General features: G+C 39.6%; 2 protein-coding genes across 3 annotated transcripts; one reads left to right on the forward strand and one right to left on the reverse strand.

Annotated features, from left to right (window-relative positions):
• Nucleotides 1–65: 65 nt before the first annotated feature.
• Nucleotides 66–16,523, reverse strand: LOC144192171 (uncharacterized protein C15orf61-like). Of its 2 annotated transcripts, XR_013325062.1 has the most exons (4): nucleotides 16,159–16,523; nucleotides 15,089–15,217; nucleotides 10,993–11,133; nucleotides 200–334 (listed from the first exon to the last, which is right to left on the reverse strand). XR_013325062.1 is itself a non-coding variant. In XM_077711247.1 (2 exons), exons 1-2 carry the CDS (start codon nucleotides 768–770, stop codon nucleotides 207–209), a joined length of 486 nt encoding a protein of 161 aa, XP_077567373.1. In that variant the 5' UTR covers nucleotides 771–863; the 3' UTR covers nucleotides 66–206. The 2 variants fall into 2 exon arrangements, 1 of the variants encoding a protein (XP_077567373.1); XM_077711247.1 differs by lacking the exons at nucleotides 10,993–11,133; nucleotides 15,089–15,217; nucleotides 16,159–16,523 and adding an exon at nucleotides 413–863 and having other exon boundaries at nucleotides 66–334.
• On the forward strand, nucleotides 16,225–19,031 carry LOC144192163 (alpha- and gamma-adaptin-binding protein p34-like). Its single transcript, XM_077711235.1, has 10 exons — nucleotides 16,225–16,424; nucleotides 16,603–16,793; nucleotides 16,868–16,964; nucleotides 17,059–17,148; nucleotides 17,322–17,405; nucleotides 17,489–17,568; nucleotides 17,656–17,743; nucleotides 17,828–17,932; nucleotides 18,013–18,062; nucleotides 18,147–19,031. Exons 1-10 carry the CDS (start codon nucleotides 16,334–16,336, stop codon nucleotides 18,222–18,224), a joined length of 954 nt encoding a protein of 317 aa, XP_077567361.1. The 5' UTR covers nucleotides 16,225–16,333; the 3' UTR covers nucleotides 18,225–19,031.
• Nucleotides 19,032–19,112: the final 81 nt, after the last annotated feature.

The following is a 19,112-nucleotide window of genomic DNA, read 5'->3' on the forward strand; positions in this document are numbered from 1 at the left end:
TTAATGTGACGTGTGTCATTTAAATAAAGATGGTTGTTTGTCAGTGTAATAATTGCAAAAACAACTTTTCCATGCCAACTTGAAATCTTTATTAATTCAACAGAACATTTCCACTTGGTACAGAATCCCATTCCTGGCAATATGCCCAATGCAACATTGCATTAGTTAATGTAAATAACAATAATGTCTTGTTCTTTGTTTTTGGTTCAATATTGAGCACCTTCATCTTCCTTGTAGGCAAAATAGACTTTAACAGGACCAACGCTCGTCTGAACCGTTTCTGCAGCACCCACAACCATCCAGCAACCGATTCCGTAGGCTAAACAGGGGATGCCTACAAAAAAATAGCTTCCTGATGTCATGTTTGGAAAGAAAAATTGACATCAATGACCTCATCATTTTTCATACAGACCTAGATTGATGAATTTAAGCATGGTGAAAAACTTGTCATCAAAGTCCAGATTCTGTGGAGGGGCTTTGGTGCAGTGGTACTTTATAAAAGGAAAGCAGCCTGTTCTTAGAATGTGATAGTTGGAACCTTGGACATTCCAGTTAAAGTTGGACAGACCAAACTGGTCATTGTGGACGGCAGAGTAGCGGACGCAGAAGGACGTCCATGGTGGGAGATTTCGCTGGGCGAGATGACAAGTGAGCACCTCCGAGGCGGTGGGACGGGTGGCAGATTTGCCCAAAGTGCTCGGAAAAAGCGCAATTTTGACAAAGACACGATGCACTTTACTCAAAAGCTCCTGCGTAACTCGCGTGATCATTTTGATTTTCTGCAGGAGCGGCTTAAATTGGTTACTGGCCCTTTAAGACAATAATTGGCGTTAGTTCAGCTAACCTTTGCAAACATGATCCTCCTGTCACTTGCAAAAAACGCAAGCATCTTAAAAACATTACACGTACAGATGCATAAGATTCAAATCGCTGTCCATTGCAATGCGTAATAGATACTTATCTTTGAAATGGAACAGACATATTGTTGGTTTTCGGTGACATTTCGGTGAGTAGGTGCTCTCAATAAAGTTGACCGGGTAGAAACAAAGGAGGGGAGGCGGAATCGACCGCAATTTAACAATAAAATAACAAGGATAACAAATGTTGTAAATTGCCTTAATAGCTCAAATGCAAATGAGATGCATTAAAAACTGTGAATATGTTCACTATATTTGTAAAACTGCTTTTAGTGAATATAGATTATATAAAACTAATTGGGAGTTGAAAAATATAAATGTCACTTGAAAAATATCCAAAATCATTTCAAAATATTGAACTGTCATTAAGAATTATCTATCAATGATCCCTAAAAATATTTTCATGTTTTTATTTTTCATATAAAGAGATGGCTTTGACTTTATTTAAAAAATAGAACTATTCAAAAATCCCTTTTAATAATATTCTATTTTATTGAGGTGCACTATTTTATTAATTTACATTACTACAGTCATTATTGGACTGTTATTCCTGATTTGAAATGGGATGTGACCACATTGCTTTTTTACATGCAACTTCAATAGAGCACATGAACGTTAAGATCGTTAAGGCATTAGCCAGCAACCTTAAAATTGGTTTCTCCCTTCATTTTAGAGAATGATATTCCCGATGAATGACAGGGGAGGGCAAAGGTCATCAGGGCTCTCTTGAGATTATCTGAGACACTTCTATTAACAGCAACCAATACAAAAGAAGCTTTACTAATGATTCCCATGTTGCCATTTCAGAGAACTAAGCATTTTAATCTGTAAATTGTGGTTAAACGAACCTCCCAGTGCATTTGCCACCCTGTAAAGAATGCGGGTGAACTGTTTATTTATTAAACTATATGCAACAAGCAAAGAAAAGACTGAACAAATAGGTTAAATAAACTCAAATAATGTCTTAATCTACAAACAAAGTTCTCCCCCTGCTCATATATGGTGTGAATAATCTATTAATAATGAATAAAATAATGAAACTGCCAGAACGTGTTTACTTACCGCGGGAGCTACATAGAAAAAAAATACATAGTCATTATTTAATTTGTGGAATAGATCAAATTTCTCATTTGTGAACTGGCTGTTGTACTCCACATTTTTATCCTCAGGGTCACGACTGAGTTTGTAGAGTGTATATTTCGCGGATGATGAGTGTCGGGCCACACGTGGTAAATTTTTAGCCCTTTCTTAATTAACAGCTGGGAGGAACAATGAATATTTCAACGATGCCAAATGGGTTTATTTGTATGACGCCAATCAAAGAGAGTGAGCAGTTAAGCAAGGGTTTGCATTCAGGTTGAGATTTTTCAAAAAGCAGAGCTGAATGTGCTGTGACATAAATGAATAGGCTGATTACTTCAAGCAGAAGGCTCAAGAGGACAAAGGTGTTCCAGGTTCTCAAGCACATTAGGGAGACAAAAAGGAGGATGCCTTAGCCTGGGTGAGCACAGGAGAGAGAAGCCAATAACTCGCCCTGCTGCATGTGTGTGGCTCCTCTTGTCAAGCACACAACAATAAAAGTGTCCAACGGGGACTTAATTGTGTTTGTAATATGCAGGCCCCTAATGATGGCTAGCGTTAAAGCCATTAACCACGATGGTGGTGGTTCAACTGCTGGTCTGAGGCACCAGGCCACCTACTAAATGAATGTTTTAAAAAAAATAATAATAGTAATACAACTAGCAGATTACCAAGCATAAACTTGTGCATACTACTAATAAAAGACATCTATTGTTTAAAGGTCCGGGCCAGGTTGATGAGGTCTTCTGGCATGCATAATGAAACTGGTATGAATTATTAATGTGTTGATTATTTAGACTCATCTATCAAAATGATAATGAAGTCTGCGCCTAAACATCCATTGAGCACTATGCGTAATTACAGTATTTACTTGTATTTAACGAAAATAAAGGGCCAAGCACTGATCTATCTTTGTGATTACTGTATTACCTATTTAGTTTGTTAGTCTTAGCCTGTAATTGTTTGCCACTTTACTACATTTGGGGGGAGATGCAAAACATGTAATTTTTATTCTCCAAATTTAAAGGAAATACTAGATTTTTTAACATTGATACACCGCACGTCAAAGTTTTTAATAGAACATCACGAGGACAGATGCAATCAAACTAGAGTTGGCAAAATTATATTTGCTCATTTTCGGTAAATTATGACACATGACTTCAAGATATTACGAAAAAATTCACGCTAAACATCAAGTCAATCACTGCCAGTTTCTCCTAATTCAAATGGATTGGACTATTATGGCCATCAATGGCACTGGAAAAACAATCATTAACTGCCAGCCTAAAAATCACCTCCTCAAGTCCTTCCAAAGTCACCCAAATTAAGCAGAAGAAAGCTCGACAGATATGGGTTATTCTTGTGGAATGACAACCTCCTTTGCTGTATATGTAGACCCATTTTGCCCTGAGCTAGATTTTTTAGTCTCATGTCTAATGTGAAGTTCCCATTCCTATGTTATACTTGTATGCTTAATGACATCATTAGAGGCATATTAAGGGGTCAGATATGGTCGTCGTCTCCTACTTAAACGGGGCTAGTTTTACCAATAATATCCTAATAGCTATGGCCTCCCTCTAAACAGGGCAAATAAATCACCACTGAAGGAGTTGTGAATAACTAAATGGCAGTCAGCTGCCTCCCTTTGCTGTTCCTATTTATCAAAGTAAACACCCCTGCCAGAAAATGCAAATGGCTGCCTGTCAAAACTCCAAAGTCTCTCGGTTCTGGCCACTTCATCTTCACCACGACCGGCCACTTCATCTTCACCACGACGCTCGGGCATGAAAGTGTGTAATTCTCCTATATGTTTTACTCGGCATAATCGTCCTGCTGTATAATGTGCTCAAATGATGACGGATATATCGGCTGCGGGCGCCACTTACTGGTCTTCGTTTAAGTTTCCTATTGTTTCTTTTCTATGGTGATTTAATGGCCCTGATATTTTTTACTTCTGTAATTGATGGCTGGCTACACAGAAAACAAGTGGAAATGATTCCCATTTTCAGCACACTTAAACATTGACCACTGTTTCAATGCATGAATCTGATACCCGAGAGAGACGGGCCGACTGGACGGTGTGCGTTCACTCCACTCACTAAAATCTACTTGTCCATGTCCTATTGTTGCTCCACACAAAGCCGTGGGAAATATAAGTCTGGATTGTACCTGTGTTCTATTGCCTTGGATTTTCATTAAAAAGCCCGATGCTGCAGCTGAGCCCCCCTCGCTCTACAATGTGAAGAATGACTGTGCAAGGGCAAACATATGTGACCTGCTTCTTCCCATCAAATAAGGTATGCAGCTTTCAGCAACAGGTTTGAATCTAAATTGATGTTTAAATCCAGACAGGTTTGCCCATGTGGCTTTGTGTCCAATTCACCAAGATGTGTCTTTAACGCAGCTGTGTCGTGGTGTACTGTTCATGGCCTGCTTCTTAATTACGCTGTCAGTAAATCCCGTTCAAATCCTGAAAACTAAAATTGAAGTTTGATTTCAATTCTGACGTTATGTCCCTTGACGCTGTCGTTGTCAGTGGAATCGTATTCTTAGGAGATTCCCTCTTTAGTACTTAAGTTATACTCAAATCACTACACTTTTTAGACATTGTTACTTCACTCCCGTCCATACTCATCTTTCCATACAAATTAAGGGGAAAAAAATGAAGGTACAGTGTAAAAATGATCACTTTTTGTCATTGAAAAAACACAGAGATTAAAGTACTATGTCTCTGATTATATCGGGTTTGTGTGTGCGCAAATAACTTCATTAGTGTTTATGGAAATACACAGTCAGTTCATAGTAGTCACCAAAGATTGACTCAACCACAGGGTTTTTCTTGTTAGTAGAATCCAATCTGAAAGGATTCTTCAGTACTAATTTACGAGTGAATTGCCTCTATTTATGCCCTGTGGGTGTTTTGAACAATAGCGTGTGGATGATGTGACAAAATCATGTATTGTGAAGACATTTTGATAGGTAGACTGTAATGCCTTAATGCTCGTTTTGTATAGTCTGGCCAACATGCCACCCTTCACATCTCTTTCAATAAAGAATAAAGTCATTCAGTCATTCTTTTTCCATCCCAAATGGTCACAGGGGTGCTAGAGCCATACCTAACCAACTTTGGGCAGTAATCCCTGAAATGGTTGCCAGCCAATCGCAAGGCACAATGAGACAAAACAACCTTGCATGCTCACACCCAAGCACAATTTAGAGTGTTAAACCAGCCTATCATGTTTTGGGCATGTGGGAGGAAACCAGTGTACCGAAGAAAACCCACACAGTCATGGGCACCAACCACTGCAACGTATAAATTACAGTGTCCAAAGGCATTTTTCTATTATTGCGTACATCGTTCTATAGTGGAGGTTTTCCAGCCGTAATTGTCAGACAATATCAAATATTCCACTTTAACAACTGGCAGATCAATCGACAGCGCATCCACAAACTGGGAGCATAGGTTAAACCATCATAAAGCAGCACATTTCCAGTATCATAAATCAAGCAGCTTCCAGCAAACTTCATCCTGATAAATGAGATCAGGTATAGGTGGCAAAACAATTTGCAATCAGCCACGGCAAATAACCAGTCAGGGGTTAACCAATGACAGCACATTCTGGAGGCCATCACTTAAAAATGACCTATAGTCTAAAAGACGGAGGGGGAGCTCTGAACATCTCGCCATTTTAAGGTCAAAGGGCATGCCTTAAATGGTGGAATCAGTGTATCGACACAATAAAAGCTGACAGTTTATTAGAGGGTCATGTGACACATTTGCTCAGTGCGCCCACTGTTTGCCTTGCCTCCGCTCCGCATCCCGAGGGGGCTGTAAGAGAGGCCCCTATCTGCCCAAACGCATCCCGTATCTTGGCTAAACATTGATCTGCTTTCACAACATAGTCAAATGGAGCAATTTGACGCCACATGTTGCCACGCTCGAAACTGCATCTCCATCACAGCAAGCTTCTTGTAGCTTCTCACCTTCTGACCCATTTTATTTACTGAGTGTTTTAATGTAAATCCACCCAATACCGATTCCAACACTAATTTACCGATACTGTACTGGTATTACGTTTTATGAAAAAAATACACTTTTTGTTTATTTTTAGTACTAAAATTACAGTAGCATACTCATCTCCCACCCTCCCAATTCAAAAATGGTAAGTCTATGACTGATGCACTCATTTCAGTTCAAAGCAGATGAAAGAAAAAAAATAATTATTTCATTGGTCAAAAAGGCCTCATGTCAGCCATGTTGGTAGGGGCAGCCTCCCAATAAAATCCAATGCATTTACACTAAAATGAAGTCGCAACTAGCTTATATCACTCAACTGATTTTTAAAAGATTGTTTTGTCAACATTAAAGCATCTCACTCAATGACACTAATACCAACAGTTTCCTAAAAACGCTGACTTTTATTTTCATTTTTCTTGACTATTCCAGATCCAAACGTTTAATTGGAAATTTAAAAGTTTAATTTTATGATCCCTCCCCAAGTGCAAATGTCCTTGTGCTATCCGGATGACTTGGGTAAATTTCTAGTTATCCTCGAGACCTTTGGTGGCTGTTTCAATTTCTGCGTGGGATGCCTGATGGACCAAGTAGGAGGGGTCAATCTGTGAGTGACAGCCTATTATCAGAAGGCCTCCAGAGTGTAATGGCTTTAAAGTCACAAGCACAGAGAGACAGCACCTGCCCTCAATAACGACGCTCTCTACACTGGGCGGCTGCTGATGAATACTGAAGCTAAGCCCATCTATCCAGGGATCAATCAGGAGCGCGACTGCGATCGATAGCACTCTTGTTTCTGTAACTAGGAGGCGCCATAATGGTTTTGCCGCTTAATTATATTGTCAATTTTTAACTTTGGTTTTAGGTGTCTTAAACCGTTTGGGAGCACAAGTGCATTCTTTGATTTGACAACGTGCCAGCTTGCGAATAGCTTTTGTTAATTGGGAAGACATTACGTTTCAATGCTGAGAAATACAGTCACTGAGAAGAAGAAAGTGACAAAGGGAAAGATTATCTCGAGGCATTTGAAATGACAGTATTGAGAGGGAAGGATCACGATTTGGTGCAATCGGAAGGGATAGACGGGAAGTCCATTTTCATTGCGAATGGACGACTATGACTAACCAATGGCGGCGAAACGTGTTCATTCACCGCCACCCTCTCTTTGATCCAAGCCAAGTGTTATTTGTGTTTTGAGCGCTTTTGTGTCTGGCTTCACTGGAGATAATGCTGTTGAAATTCCAGTCATGGAGGAACCATCATCATATTCAAGTACTGTAAGAGAAGAGGTCAAATGCGGCACAGTGATTCCCCTTGTACAAACCATAAAGCACACAATGGTGCGGCAAAAAGTGTAAGGGAACTGTTGTCATTTGCTATGGTAGAGCAAGCTCACCCCGGGACTTTGCCTATGCAGTTGGGCCAAACAGCAGGCCAAAAGACAAAAAGAGAGCGAGCGAGATGCTTTGGCAATAAATTCTGCGGTCTTAAACTGCGTGGAGTAGCCGCTGATGGGATTCCGACTTTGCTCGCTTTCCACAAAGCGCCCGGCAATCTGGCTATAAATAAAACAGATGTTTCCCTTCTTTCTTGATTGCCACTCAGTTTCCCCCGTCGCCACGTGGAACAACGGCATTGGGGAAATAGTGAGAATCTCTAAAGTAAAGCTGGCTGGGTTCAATTTGTTGTCTTAATGTTCATTTATTTTACGGTTCCTGCTAATGTGAGGCATGTCAATTATAGTGAATATTTTTGCACATTTCGGGTGACTTTTTAAGATGCATACATTGTTTTAGATGGATATTGCAGAGAAGCATTAACTTGACTTATTATTTTCATACATAAAAATTTGAACTACCATTGGGTCAAAATTCACTCATTTGGTCAAGTGAAAAATAAACCAAACTTAATTACTTTAGCACCAACAAAAAAAAGCAGCAAATTACGCTACATAATTAAAATTAAATAAAACAGCAAATTGATCAGTTTTTTTAAAGACCTAATGTATTCTAGAATGTTTAAAAAAATAACAAAAAGTGACAATACATGTATTCATTGTATATGGAATGTGTTATCATTTAAGAATTTGCAAAAAAAGTTTTCTCTTTCCTAAAGCCTTGCACAGGAGACTGCTAGAAAAAGTTTTGCAATGATTAATCGGAATTCTCCAATGACAAAAACCTGGCGTTTGAATGATTTGGTGTGTATAATTTTTTTGGACATGTTCCTAAAATGAGCAAGATCTCACAATGTTTCATTGGAATTGATTATAAAATAATCACAAGCTCTTGAAAGCAGTTAGAGAGCCTCCTAGTGACTTTTCCTTTTCAGAGCGGCAATGCCTTTCAAATTACAAGCCTAACCAAAATAAGGTATTGTTTAAGATTTGTTTGCGACAAAAAAAGAAGGCCTCCATCTGTTGACGCTATTAGGTGTAATTTTTACCCTCTTGTGCCTAATGATCCATATGCAAGCTGTGAGAGTGCTTAAGAGTGGATGGCCCCCTTCAGGCGTTGCATGGCTGCAGATCTACATGTCTTTAACCTCTTTGTGTGTGTGTAGAAGCTCAAACGGGCCCGGGGGCTCAAACATCATGCCTGGGGCGGCAGGGGGTCCCCATCCTGTTGTACCTCTTCATCTTTTGCCCTCCTCTTCCTCTTGGTGGGACCTTTTTTGGGCGTTGTTGAAGCACAGCGAGAGGCAAAGGATTGTTGGTTTATTCGAAGAAGCTCGTGTTTTTCTTAGCAAGAGTCCGTTTCGTCACGCTGTGCTTTAACAAGTCATGGGCAAATAAGCTAATGAAAGTGGCGTTCCTTCTTGTTGTAGACATGCCTTCTCCCTCATTTTCTATTCCGCTTATCCTCACAAGTGTCGTGGGGGTGCTGGATCGCAATGAGACGGATAACCAATCACTTCCACAGTCAGTGTGGGACAATTTGCAGTGTTCAACCAGTCTACTATGCATGTTTTGGGGATCTGGGAGGAAACCAGAGTACCCGGAGAAAACCCACACAATCCCAGGTGGGAACATCCACACAGGAAAGTCTGAACCTGGGATTAAACCATCGACCTTACAACTGTGAGGCACACCTTTCCACCTTTCTCACAGAAAGCAAACTGTTTTAATCGCAATTTAATCAACACTTTTGAATAGAAAAATACTTTTGGAAAAATCCAACTTTTAAGTTTTAAATATTTATTGGAAATAAATTGCTTTTCCATGAAAAATGCATCACTATTATTTTATGAGAATCTAATAACCTTCTTCCCCTGATAACAAATATGTTCAAAATGGGTGTTATTGTGTCCGTTTGGTCTGAGTGGCCAGCTAATGAGAGTTGTATCTCAAAATAAACGGCAACGCATCCATCTACACTTTCTACTGTGACCGGATCAAATATTCATGCTTGTTTGTTTGAACCTTTATAATCTTTCCACTCATAGCAAATTGCTATCCGCAATATTAACTGGCAGAAGAGCAGAAGGCCGTCGTAAAGCATTAAAGCGATTAATGTATTTTATGGGAAAACAATGAAGCCGTAATAAAAGATTCAGGCAATGCGGAACGCGGGATGTGGGCTTTGCTTTGATTAAAAGAGCCAGGTTTAGAATAAAGGCCACTTTAAGTGTGGTGTCCATATGGCCCCAAGGCCCCGAGGCTGTGGGCCTACACTTGGGGGGCCCCGGCCGGCACTCTTCCCTGTCCATGGGACCCCAGCTGGTGAAACAAACTCCATTTACGTTGCCACGCTGCCTGGACCGCCATTATGGACCTTGGCGGCGGCTCGGCCTGTCGCTACCGTAATTAACAGTCCCGATGCCACAAAAATTACATCGCCATGAATGAGGTGACGAGCCATTAGGCTCAAAATCTGAGAGCCAGAAGTTGGAAGTGAATGCGTCTCCATTCAAAAAGGAATTCCGAAAAAAAGAGTCAAACGGTTGCACTTACAAGCTCGCAGTCATTAGGCTGTAAATAGTTTACACAAAGCTTCCCGTTAAATGGCAAAAGTCGGTAATTAACACATGACAGAAAATCAAAGGCTATTTGTAAGCATATGAGACATAAGAGCCAACAGCTTACAACTGTGGTGAACGAATAGTTTCGGAATCATTAAGCACGCTTTATTATTGTTGGACTAGCTATGTGTTTAACTTTCTTTGGAAAACAAATGCTACTGTTTGTTTTAGAATTATACAACAGAATTGAAGCCCTGCTTTGGCTTACATAGTAATGCAAATAATTACGGAAAAGAACTGAACTATAATCATAATGTTAATGCCCTTTGCAACTGATTCTGTTGCATTTCACTGCTAGAGTAAATGAGGTCTATTTTTGAGTGGCCTCATCCTAATGATGAGCACCACTTTAATTTCAATATCTAGCTGGTCGTGTAACATCATCTGCTACTTATGTGCTAACTATAAGTAGCTCATCCCTCATGTGCTAACTATAAGTAGCTCATCCCTCATTGTCCTAAGGAAAAAAAACCATCATTTGTGAAGTTCTTCTAAAAGAGGCTCTTTGGAAAAAGTCATAAAAACAATGCATCATACTTAAAATCAACAACTCAAGCAAAAAAAAAAAAAAGAGGATGTTCCGATGAGAGTCAATATACTTGCTTTTTTCTTATGGTAAGGCACATGTAGAATCCTTTATCTCTCATTCATTTATTTATTTTCCCGTGGCACTTATACTCAAAAAGGCCAGAATCAAATAACAATTATACAGTTCAACAATAAAGAAAAACAAATGCAGTACTGTGACACATTAATGTGCCTTACTGTATATAATGAGTTGCACCTTAAGAATAAAAAATATACTTAATTCATTGATGGTCTTGACTGAAATCGCCAGTAAGTTCAAATATATTATCAGCTTTGAATAACTTCAGTATTCCATGTTAAGAGATTTTTCCTTATTTGTGAGCAAACATTTTAAACAAAGAATCCCCATAAACCGTTTTACGAATTGCCTACCTTGGATGACAAAAGACGTCCAATTTATCTTGACCTGAGCCAGATGGCAGCAACCACTCACTTCCAAGCCACTTTTGGCGTCCACTCCCGTCAATGGCGTACTCAAACCGTGTAGTATAGTATACACATGTAACCTTCTACCTGTTGGGAGAGAAAGATGATTGCAGTGACAAAGTTAGTGTTGTTTCTTGACCTGATTTATGAGTGTATACACACACATACAGACACATATACACACACACACAACAGATCTATTATTGTAATAGCCAGCAGGCATTTGACCTCTCTTGTTTTCCAGCAGGTTGAATTGATAAAAGCTGCCGATGGGAAGCCCATCCTATCCTTCACTTCTTTAATGTGCGCTAGCAACGAGCTCCTTGGGAATACAACTAATTACTCCACATCTGTATTTATTTGATCCACAAGGAATTACCCCTTCTGTCAGTGGCAGAATTGTGCTAGCAGCCATAGGTAGCAGTGATTCATTTCGGCAACACGTCTGGCGCATTGTAACAACAAAACAGCGGGCAGATCAATAGAAATAAATGAAGAAGACGACGACTCGGCCGTATTGCAAATGGGTGTCATAAATGCATACAAAGACGGGATGTAAAATGCTAATGCTGCACTTTTATCAGATTGAGGCCATAAATAACAAAAACAGCATTTCTACAATTTGTTGCCATTAAATGGAGTTAATCAAAACAAAGAAAGCGGGATGTAAACCATTAAACATATAATAATTAAATCAAACTATATCCCTATGATGTGTTTACCCCAAAACAAAACAGATGTTCCATTTCACAAGCAGTAAAAAGAACATTTCAAGTGGAGCGCTTGTACATTTGGTTTCCATCTCCTATACCACCTCCTACAGGGGAATCCAAAAACTACAGACGCTCATAATATTGTACATAAAAATATGTTTTAGGTACTGTACAAATATTAATACATCGACCATTCCACAATTAAGGCACATTTCCAGCCCTTCACATTTGAAGTAATTCACATGCCAAATACTACAAAATGTAATTTCTGAGTAAATACCCTTGTTTTAAGACAAAATTTAAAATAATAATAATAATAGTAAGCAATGGAGAAAAAAACATGGGTGGATAATATATATTGAGACAAAACCATATTTTTTTTAATCACGATATTAATGTACTATAATTTCATCTGATTCTTCTATTCCGGTAGCCATTAGTTTAGACAAGGTAACCAAAAATTGTGCACTAACAAAAGGTTCTGTGTTTGCAATGTAACCTACAATTAAAACGTGATTTGAAGGAAAAAAATACACATCTTTATTATTATTTCGTTTTTAAAAATCTGAATTAGTTTCACCCCTAAAATTTACCAAGGTAAATTTCTCCTTTTGGTCAGCAGGAATAAATAGTTTTTTTTTTCAACAATTGTAATATTTTGTCAAATAAATTGAATTCATGACAGAATTCAAACCTCATTTTGTGAATGTTTTTTTCCCCTCAGGACACAATGTGGCAATGATTGACATGTCAGTTGGTTATTTTCCCTGAAGTACAGCTTGTTCCTAAAAAAATCATATTTTATGATCAAAATAGATCAAAAAAAAAAAGATCTGATATTATCCACACTTCAATATTAGGGTACATGCAAACAGTATTAGGCAGTGACAACCCCCCACCCGTTTTATCCGAATCCACCTCGCTGATTTTCCGCGGGACGTCAAATTGCCTCAAGCTCAAGCACGTGGCTCTCGGGGTATGCTGTCAGAACAAGGCCACAAAATATGTCAACACCACTGTTTCCTATCTTCTATAATTGCCTTTACTGTGAATCTGTATCAGCGCAACTACATCCCGCCGAGCTCACTAATAGACCTTGGGGTTTGGGTCGTTAAGTCTAATCATATAGAGTACGGAGAGAGTATGGAGGCTGATGATTAATTTGGGTTCATATTTCAGTAGGGGGGGGGCACCTGTTGTATCATGTCCAGCCACTGCTTGGGCTCCATCCAGCAACACCTCCAGGAGCGCACTCTGGATTTCTGCCTGAGCTACAATCCTCAACTGAATCAAGGTAATTAAATGATTGGATTCATGCTAATTAACAACAATGGGGTTCAACTTTCTAATTATCCTTGTTCACACAGCACCCTCTGTAGCCACCCCGAGTGCGCATAAAGCGTTCCATCTGCTCGTAATTAGGCCCAATAATTTTACACGCTCCCAAAATGATTTACAATACACGTGCCTGATTACAGTGGAAATAGCAGTGCGATAGGGTGGTTCATTTAGAACAAGAACGGATCACCGTTTGTACTGTGTTGAAAGAAAATGCCATTTTTGCCGTGTCTTCATTTGATTTTAGCATAGTGTCAAGTGCAGATATTTCATGTAATGGCTTCTCATTTCCCTAATTTGGACATTGTCATCTCCCTGCAAGGAATCACTTGAATGAGTTCCTCCACACTCGCCAACCAAGACAAGAATTTGTGTGTGAGTGCAAGAGGAAATAACCTAATGGAGGGATAATGGTTCACTTGGAAGACTGGCTGTTTCCAGTTGGCCGCCAGACGCCAAGGATGAAGTCATGGACTAATCACACGCAAATCATCCCATTACTACATTGCTCAATGGCATTGTCAATCTCTTCGGGCTAACCCAAGCAAACCAAGCATGAAAAAAAAAAAACACTGTTAATTTGATAGTTTACTTCAGAAACATCTTTTCACAATTAGTCCAATCAGCGAGGTACATGATGCCACTGCCAGAGGAAGATTAGCAGGCTTAATTAATGGCTGTTGAATGTTTAAAGAGAGAGAACATAGGTTTTGTGCATGTAGTAGACAGAGCACTGTTATAACTAAATGGATTGGAGGTGGTAATTAAGGAACTGTCAGTACGCTTGAATATGTCCAACTTGGATGAATGCAAAAACAAAGATCTATGCTGACCAAGGACAATGTTCATTTTCATGATTGGGTATCAACCGTAACGCGTTGCATTTCCATATCAAAACAGCGCCCGAGTCGGAAATGCTTGTTTTTTGACAACTGACTTTATATACTAAATGCAGTTGGCATTTTTATTGATAGCTTCTATACAAAATAGCGATGGCTTTTTCCAAGAGTAACCCACTCCGAAATTTAGACATGAACTGACAATGATGACGCTGGCTACGATTTCAATCCAGACACCAAATCAACTCAGTCCTCTCAATCTGGACAATTTAATAACATTGAAGGATTGAATTAACATTTCATGAGAACTAACCCTTCCTGGCCAAGCATGTTATAAACAAATAATTCTGTAGTTGGATAAACTCAAGCCTTTCAAGCTCATCTGTATATACAAAACATTTACCTTTCCCTGTAACTTGAACCATTTCATCTCTTTCTGATGTTCGATGATGTTCCATATGGACATATTTAAGAAAGATACACTTATTCTCACTACAGTGCCCCAAATTAACCCAAATACTTGATATCTCTCTCTCTCCTGCGCTAATTGTAATTCTGGTCATGATTCAGAAGTGTCATCACTTTTAAGACATAAGTTTGTGCAAATCTTCCTGACGCCACCTGATGTCCATTCCCCACCTCCCAATCCTTGTTCTCTGCAGACCACTGAGCTCTTTGACAGACCACAAGAGGAGGCCAGGTGCTGAGCGATGCTCCGCTTCAAGGCACACATCTGTCTCCTACTCAACTATGAAAATGTGGCAGCTTTTTTTGTTTTTTGGGGGGAGGAGTTTCCCAAAAACCGAAAGGCCCGGTTCCGTTGCAAAACTGGGAAGGAGGGAGTCGGCAGATAGCCAGTGATTAGCAGTTGGGGAAGCTACGCTTGTCTCATTGGCATGCGGGAACAGGTATGGGCGTCTGCCCTTAGACAGCTGTAGAGCACCAGCCCATAACACAGCAATCAAGCGCCTGTTTCTTTAGAGGAATGCTGATGTGCTGCAATCTGCTGCTTTCTTCAGCCAACTGGTCCATCTGTACAATATCACGACGACACTCGGCCTATTCCTTGTCACGTCAGGTGCGGGTTCGCCCAAAACATCACTGAGAAAAGTGGATAAAACTACTACGTATATATCTAAAAGGAAGACTGACCTTTACAAAGATGTGTTTGTTGTGACAGGGATGGCCAAGTGACCTTTATGTCATCATTGCTCTGTGAGTGAGACCTTTGAGTGCAGAGGGATTCCATCACTCTTCAGTCCAGCATGAAGAGTATATATCCTGCCGAATGGAGAGGTGCCGTAAATATAAGTGAAAGGAAGAATGATAGCCAATCTATCTTAGCCGTTTCACAAGGTAAAGTGTCCTGACGAATGGGCTATATGGGCAATAATATAAAAAACAACAGATAAATTGAATCAATGTGAACATTTTAGAGTGAATAAATGAGAAACATGTTGCTTCTATTTAGTAGTACATCCATTTCCATTCCAATCCAAAGAGCAGCGCTGATACTGACTGCAAGAAGAGCATTTATAGGTGAATGGAACATTAACCGAGAATGATATTAGTTTAACCAAAATTTATAGTTTTTAACTTGCTCTTTTGTGGACTTAAAAACATGCATGGTAGGCTGACTGGACACTCTAAATTGCCCCGTAGGTATGGGTGTAAGTCTGCATGGTTGCCCACTGATTCAGGGTGTCCCCTGCCTATGGCCCGGAATCAGCTGGGATAGGCTCCAGCACCCCGTGACACTAATGAGGATAAAGCATTTCAGAAAATGAATGAATGTGTACTTATGTATTGTAATTTGCTTTACTTGTTGTATTAAATTAGTTATTTACAAGAAGTAAATTAATAATGTATTAAATAATGAGGTGTCGTGGTTGGTTAGTAGGTCTGCACCACAGTTCTGAGATTAATGATTCAATCCCAGCCACTGAGTGGAGTTTGCATGCTTTCTATGATGTCTATGTGGGGTTTTTGTGGGTAATCGGTTTCCTCCAAAAGATTCCGAAATTATACCTAGGTATGATTTTGTCTGATTTGTTGATTGCCTCGTGCTCCAGAAAAATAACTTAAACTGGATGACTGATTGTGAACTAAATTTGAACAAATTGATCATTGCAGATTGAAATACTGCTGAACTAAAGGGCAGATGAAATGGGAAAAAATCATTTTACAGATATTAAAAAAATGGAATAATATATTCTTCATACCTCTGCAGCACAGAACAGATGGGGCAAATGTTTGGAAAACCTTTTTTTCCTCCCTTTTTCATGAGGCGTTCAATGAACCGGTAGAGTTCGGGAAAGTTGAAAGTTCACCCTGCGTCACGTGACGCTAGTTCCTCCCGAACCTGAAGCTGGAATCATCGTATTTTTCTTCATTAAAATGTCCGACTCAGAGGACGTTCCGATGACAATTCCTTGTGTAGTTGTCACGAGCAGTGACGGCACATTTAAAGAGCAAGAAATCGTCAAGCGTAAGTGTTTGTTTAGGTAATTGTACAACGATGTCAAATGTGCTAAAGCTAGCGTACGCTTCTCCCTTGATTTCCCATACAATGCTCGGAGAAGAGTCGCCTTTAAGTAATCTGGGGTTTTCTTTAAGTAATAGATGGAGTGGTTGTAAACTGTACATGCGAAATATGTGTTTCACAGAAATTATCGGTTCCCAAACGCTGCCAGATGCTACCAAACGAGAGCAAGCCGTAGTATGGTACCCATGGACCATCAACAACAAGTACTACACAGCAGATGTCAGCCTATGTGTGGTTCCCAGCGTTTTTCAAATGTCATCAGAGATTGCACAGTCCATGCAGGCTTTCATTGCTTATTTTGACAGCACACAGGTATGCCTCAATTTTTGTTGATTGGAAATCACATTATTTTATTCAACGTGATACCTAAAGTGTATGTGTTGCAGAAGGATGGTCTGGAAAAGCTTCGTCCGTGGATCTCAGTGATGGAGGACATCTCTCCAGAGGTGCTCATTCTGGTGTGTGACAGAGTTTGCGACGACGGTATGTTTTTTTTTCCCCCGTCGTGTGGACGTGTCATTGTTGAAAGAGTTCTGTTTGACATTGTAAGTCCTGTTGGACTGGATTTTTTTGCAAGGTGTCAGCAGACGTGAAGCCCAACAGTGGTGTTTGTCACACAGCTTTGAGTTGGTGGAGCTTAATCCTCAGGAGTTGCCCGATGAAGATGGTGAGCGATGCTTTGCCAATTTGTTGTTTTTCCACTTCTTGCATGATGTGTCATGTGATATGTTGATTCCCAGTCTTTTCATGTCCAAGGGGAAAGTATCTCATCAAAACTACAACCCACACCCGTCTTTTAACATCACTTCATTTATTAATAATATTACTTTTTTCATGCAGATGACTTTCCAGAATCCACAGGGGTAAAAAGAATTGTCCAAGCTCTCAATGCAAATGTATGGACCAGTGTGGAGATGAAGGATGGTCAGATAAACAAAGCCCTTTAAGTTTTCTTCCTTTATCGAATACCCTGTAAAACAAATAATACTATGTTTACACTTTAACAGGGAATAGTCAGAGCTTTGGACTCATGAGTAGTTTGGTGGCCGCCAGACACAATAACCCTCGCAGCTGTCAAGATCAACAGGTCAGTGGTGCCTTTACTTGGATAAAGATTATTCTTACCTTAATATGTTTTCCTAAACTGGAAGTCATTGCTCTTTGTTGTTGTTAGTCTTCTAGTCTGCCAGCAGAGGGCACCCTTGTGAACGAACTGGATTGTCAGACACAGAGAGCCAGCACACAGGAGACCGTTGCTGTTGGTGAGAAAAAGAAACCAGTTTTTAAATTATAATAATATCTTTTGAGTTTACAAGTGTGGAAATGAACGGTCTGGCTTGTTTCAGATGCAATGACAAATTTGGATATTCAGGAGCTTGCAAATCTCACAGCTGGAGACGCAGATGTGGATAACTTTGAACGCCTTTTCACCAAATTAAAAGAGATGAAAGGTGAACAATGATCCTCAAATCATAGCCACATAATCTCGGTAATGTAGCAAATGAGATAACAGTATTCCTTTGTCTCGCAGACAAAGCTTCATCTTTACCTCACGAGCAGAGAAAAGTCCATGCAGAGAAGGTGGTTAAACTACTTGACATTGCACTAAGAGTCACAGACTAATGACATTTTTTTTCTAAATTGTTACTCAATTCTGTTTTTCAGGTTGCAAAAGCATTTTGGATGGCAATTGGCGGTGATAATGATGAGATAGATGGCTTATCATCAGGTGAGGAAAGCTAGCAGAAGCGAACCGTGGCCCTATCAACGTTTCCTGGCTCTTGTGCCAGCTCCAGTGCTCCCTCAAACGGCTTTTGGCGTGGGGAAAGTGGACTCGCTCATGGAGGTACTGTAGACAGGTTGCCTGCAATCCTTCAAAAATGAAAAGTGAAGGTGCAAAATTAAATTTCTGAACTTATCCCTGGCTTGCAATTGCAAAATGTATTTGGAAGTCACAAGAATGCATTATCGTAAAGAGCAAATAAACCCAAATGAAAGGAAGTCCGCCAACTCGTTGGTCAACTAAACGCTCGTCACTTTTGTCATCTGAAAAGTAGCTGGTGATATATGTAAATTCAGTAAAAGGCTTAAAATCCTTAAAAGTGGGGACACAAATTGAAGATTGCCAAAAGAGTCAAAAGATTTTGCCGAGGGATGACAAAAAGGTGGTTGTGGTTGTTGAATAATTAATAACTATGGTTTTCTTCATAAATAGATAGGAAATATGTAAGCAATTAGATGGGATGTTCTACTTTTAAGTTAAAGGTGACAGATCCAGAAAATAGACCCATTTAAAATCCAGCAAAGTTTGGACAATTTTGGTTTTGTTCCTTTTTATGACCAACTGTTATCCAACTAAGTCATAGACATTTTGTCAAGTCACAAAAGATGAACTGTCAAACAAATAACGGTCTGTAATGTCACCATAAAGACGTTTTGTTTTTAGTGTTTGTGAATGGCTCTTTTCATTTCTTGTACTGTAAACATGACTGTTACATTGTGGCTAACTGTTCATGATGTCACATGCAAATAAAGTACAATAATGCAGTGTTTACCAAATCTTACTGATGGCACTCAAGCAAACAAACACACAAAGTATATATTATAACACAGTATATTAAACCCTCATCA

The sequence above is a fragment of the Stigmatopora nigra genome, chromosome 2 (genome assembly GCF_051989575.1).
Source record: "Stigmatopora nigra isolate UIUO_SnigA chromosome 2, RoL_Snig_1.1, whole genome shotgun sequence".
Lineage (NCBI taxonomy): Eukaryota > Metazoa > Chordata > Actinopteri > Syngnathiformes > Syngnathidae > Stigmatopora > Stigmatopora nigra.

Coding starts and splice junctions, on each gene's coding strand:
- LOC144192163 (XM_077711235.1), top strand. CDS start 16,334: ATGTCCGACTCAGAGGACGTTCCGATGACAATTCCTTGTGTAGTTGTC. Junction 17,744..17,827: donor ACAGGAGACCGTTGCTGTTG/GTGAGAAAAAGA, acceptor GGCTTGTTTCAG/ATGCAATGACAAATTTGGAT. Junction 18,063..18,146: donor GAAAAGTCCATGCAGAGAAG/GTGGTTAAACTA, acceptor TCTGTTTTTCAG/GTTGCAAAAGCATTTTGGAT.
- LOC144192171 (XM_077711247.1), bottom strand. CDS start 770: ATGATCACGCGAGTTACGCAGGAGCTTTTGAGTAAAGTGCATCGTGTC. Junction 335..412: donor GCTTAAATTCATCAATCTAG/GTCTGTATGAAA, acceptor ATTTTTTTGTAG/GCATCCCCTGTTTAGCCTAC.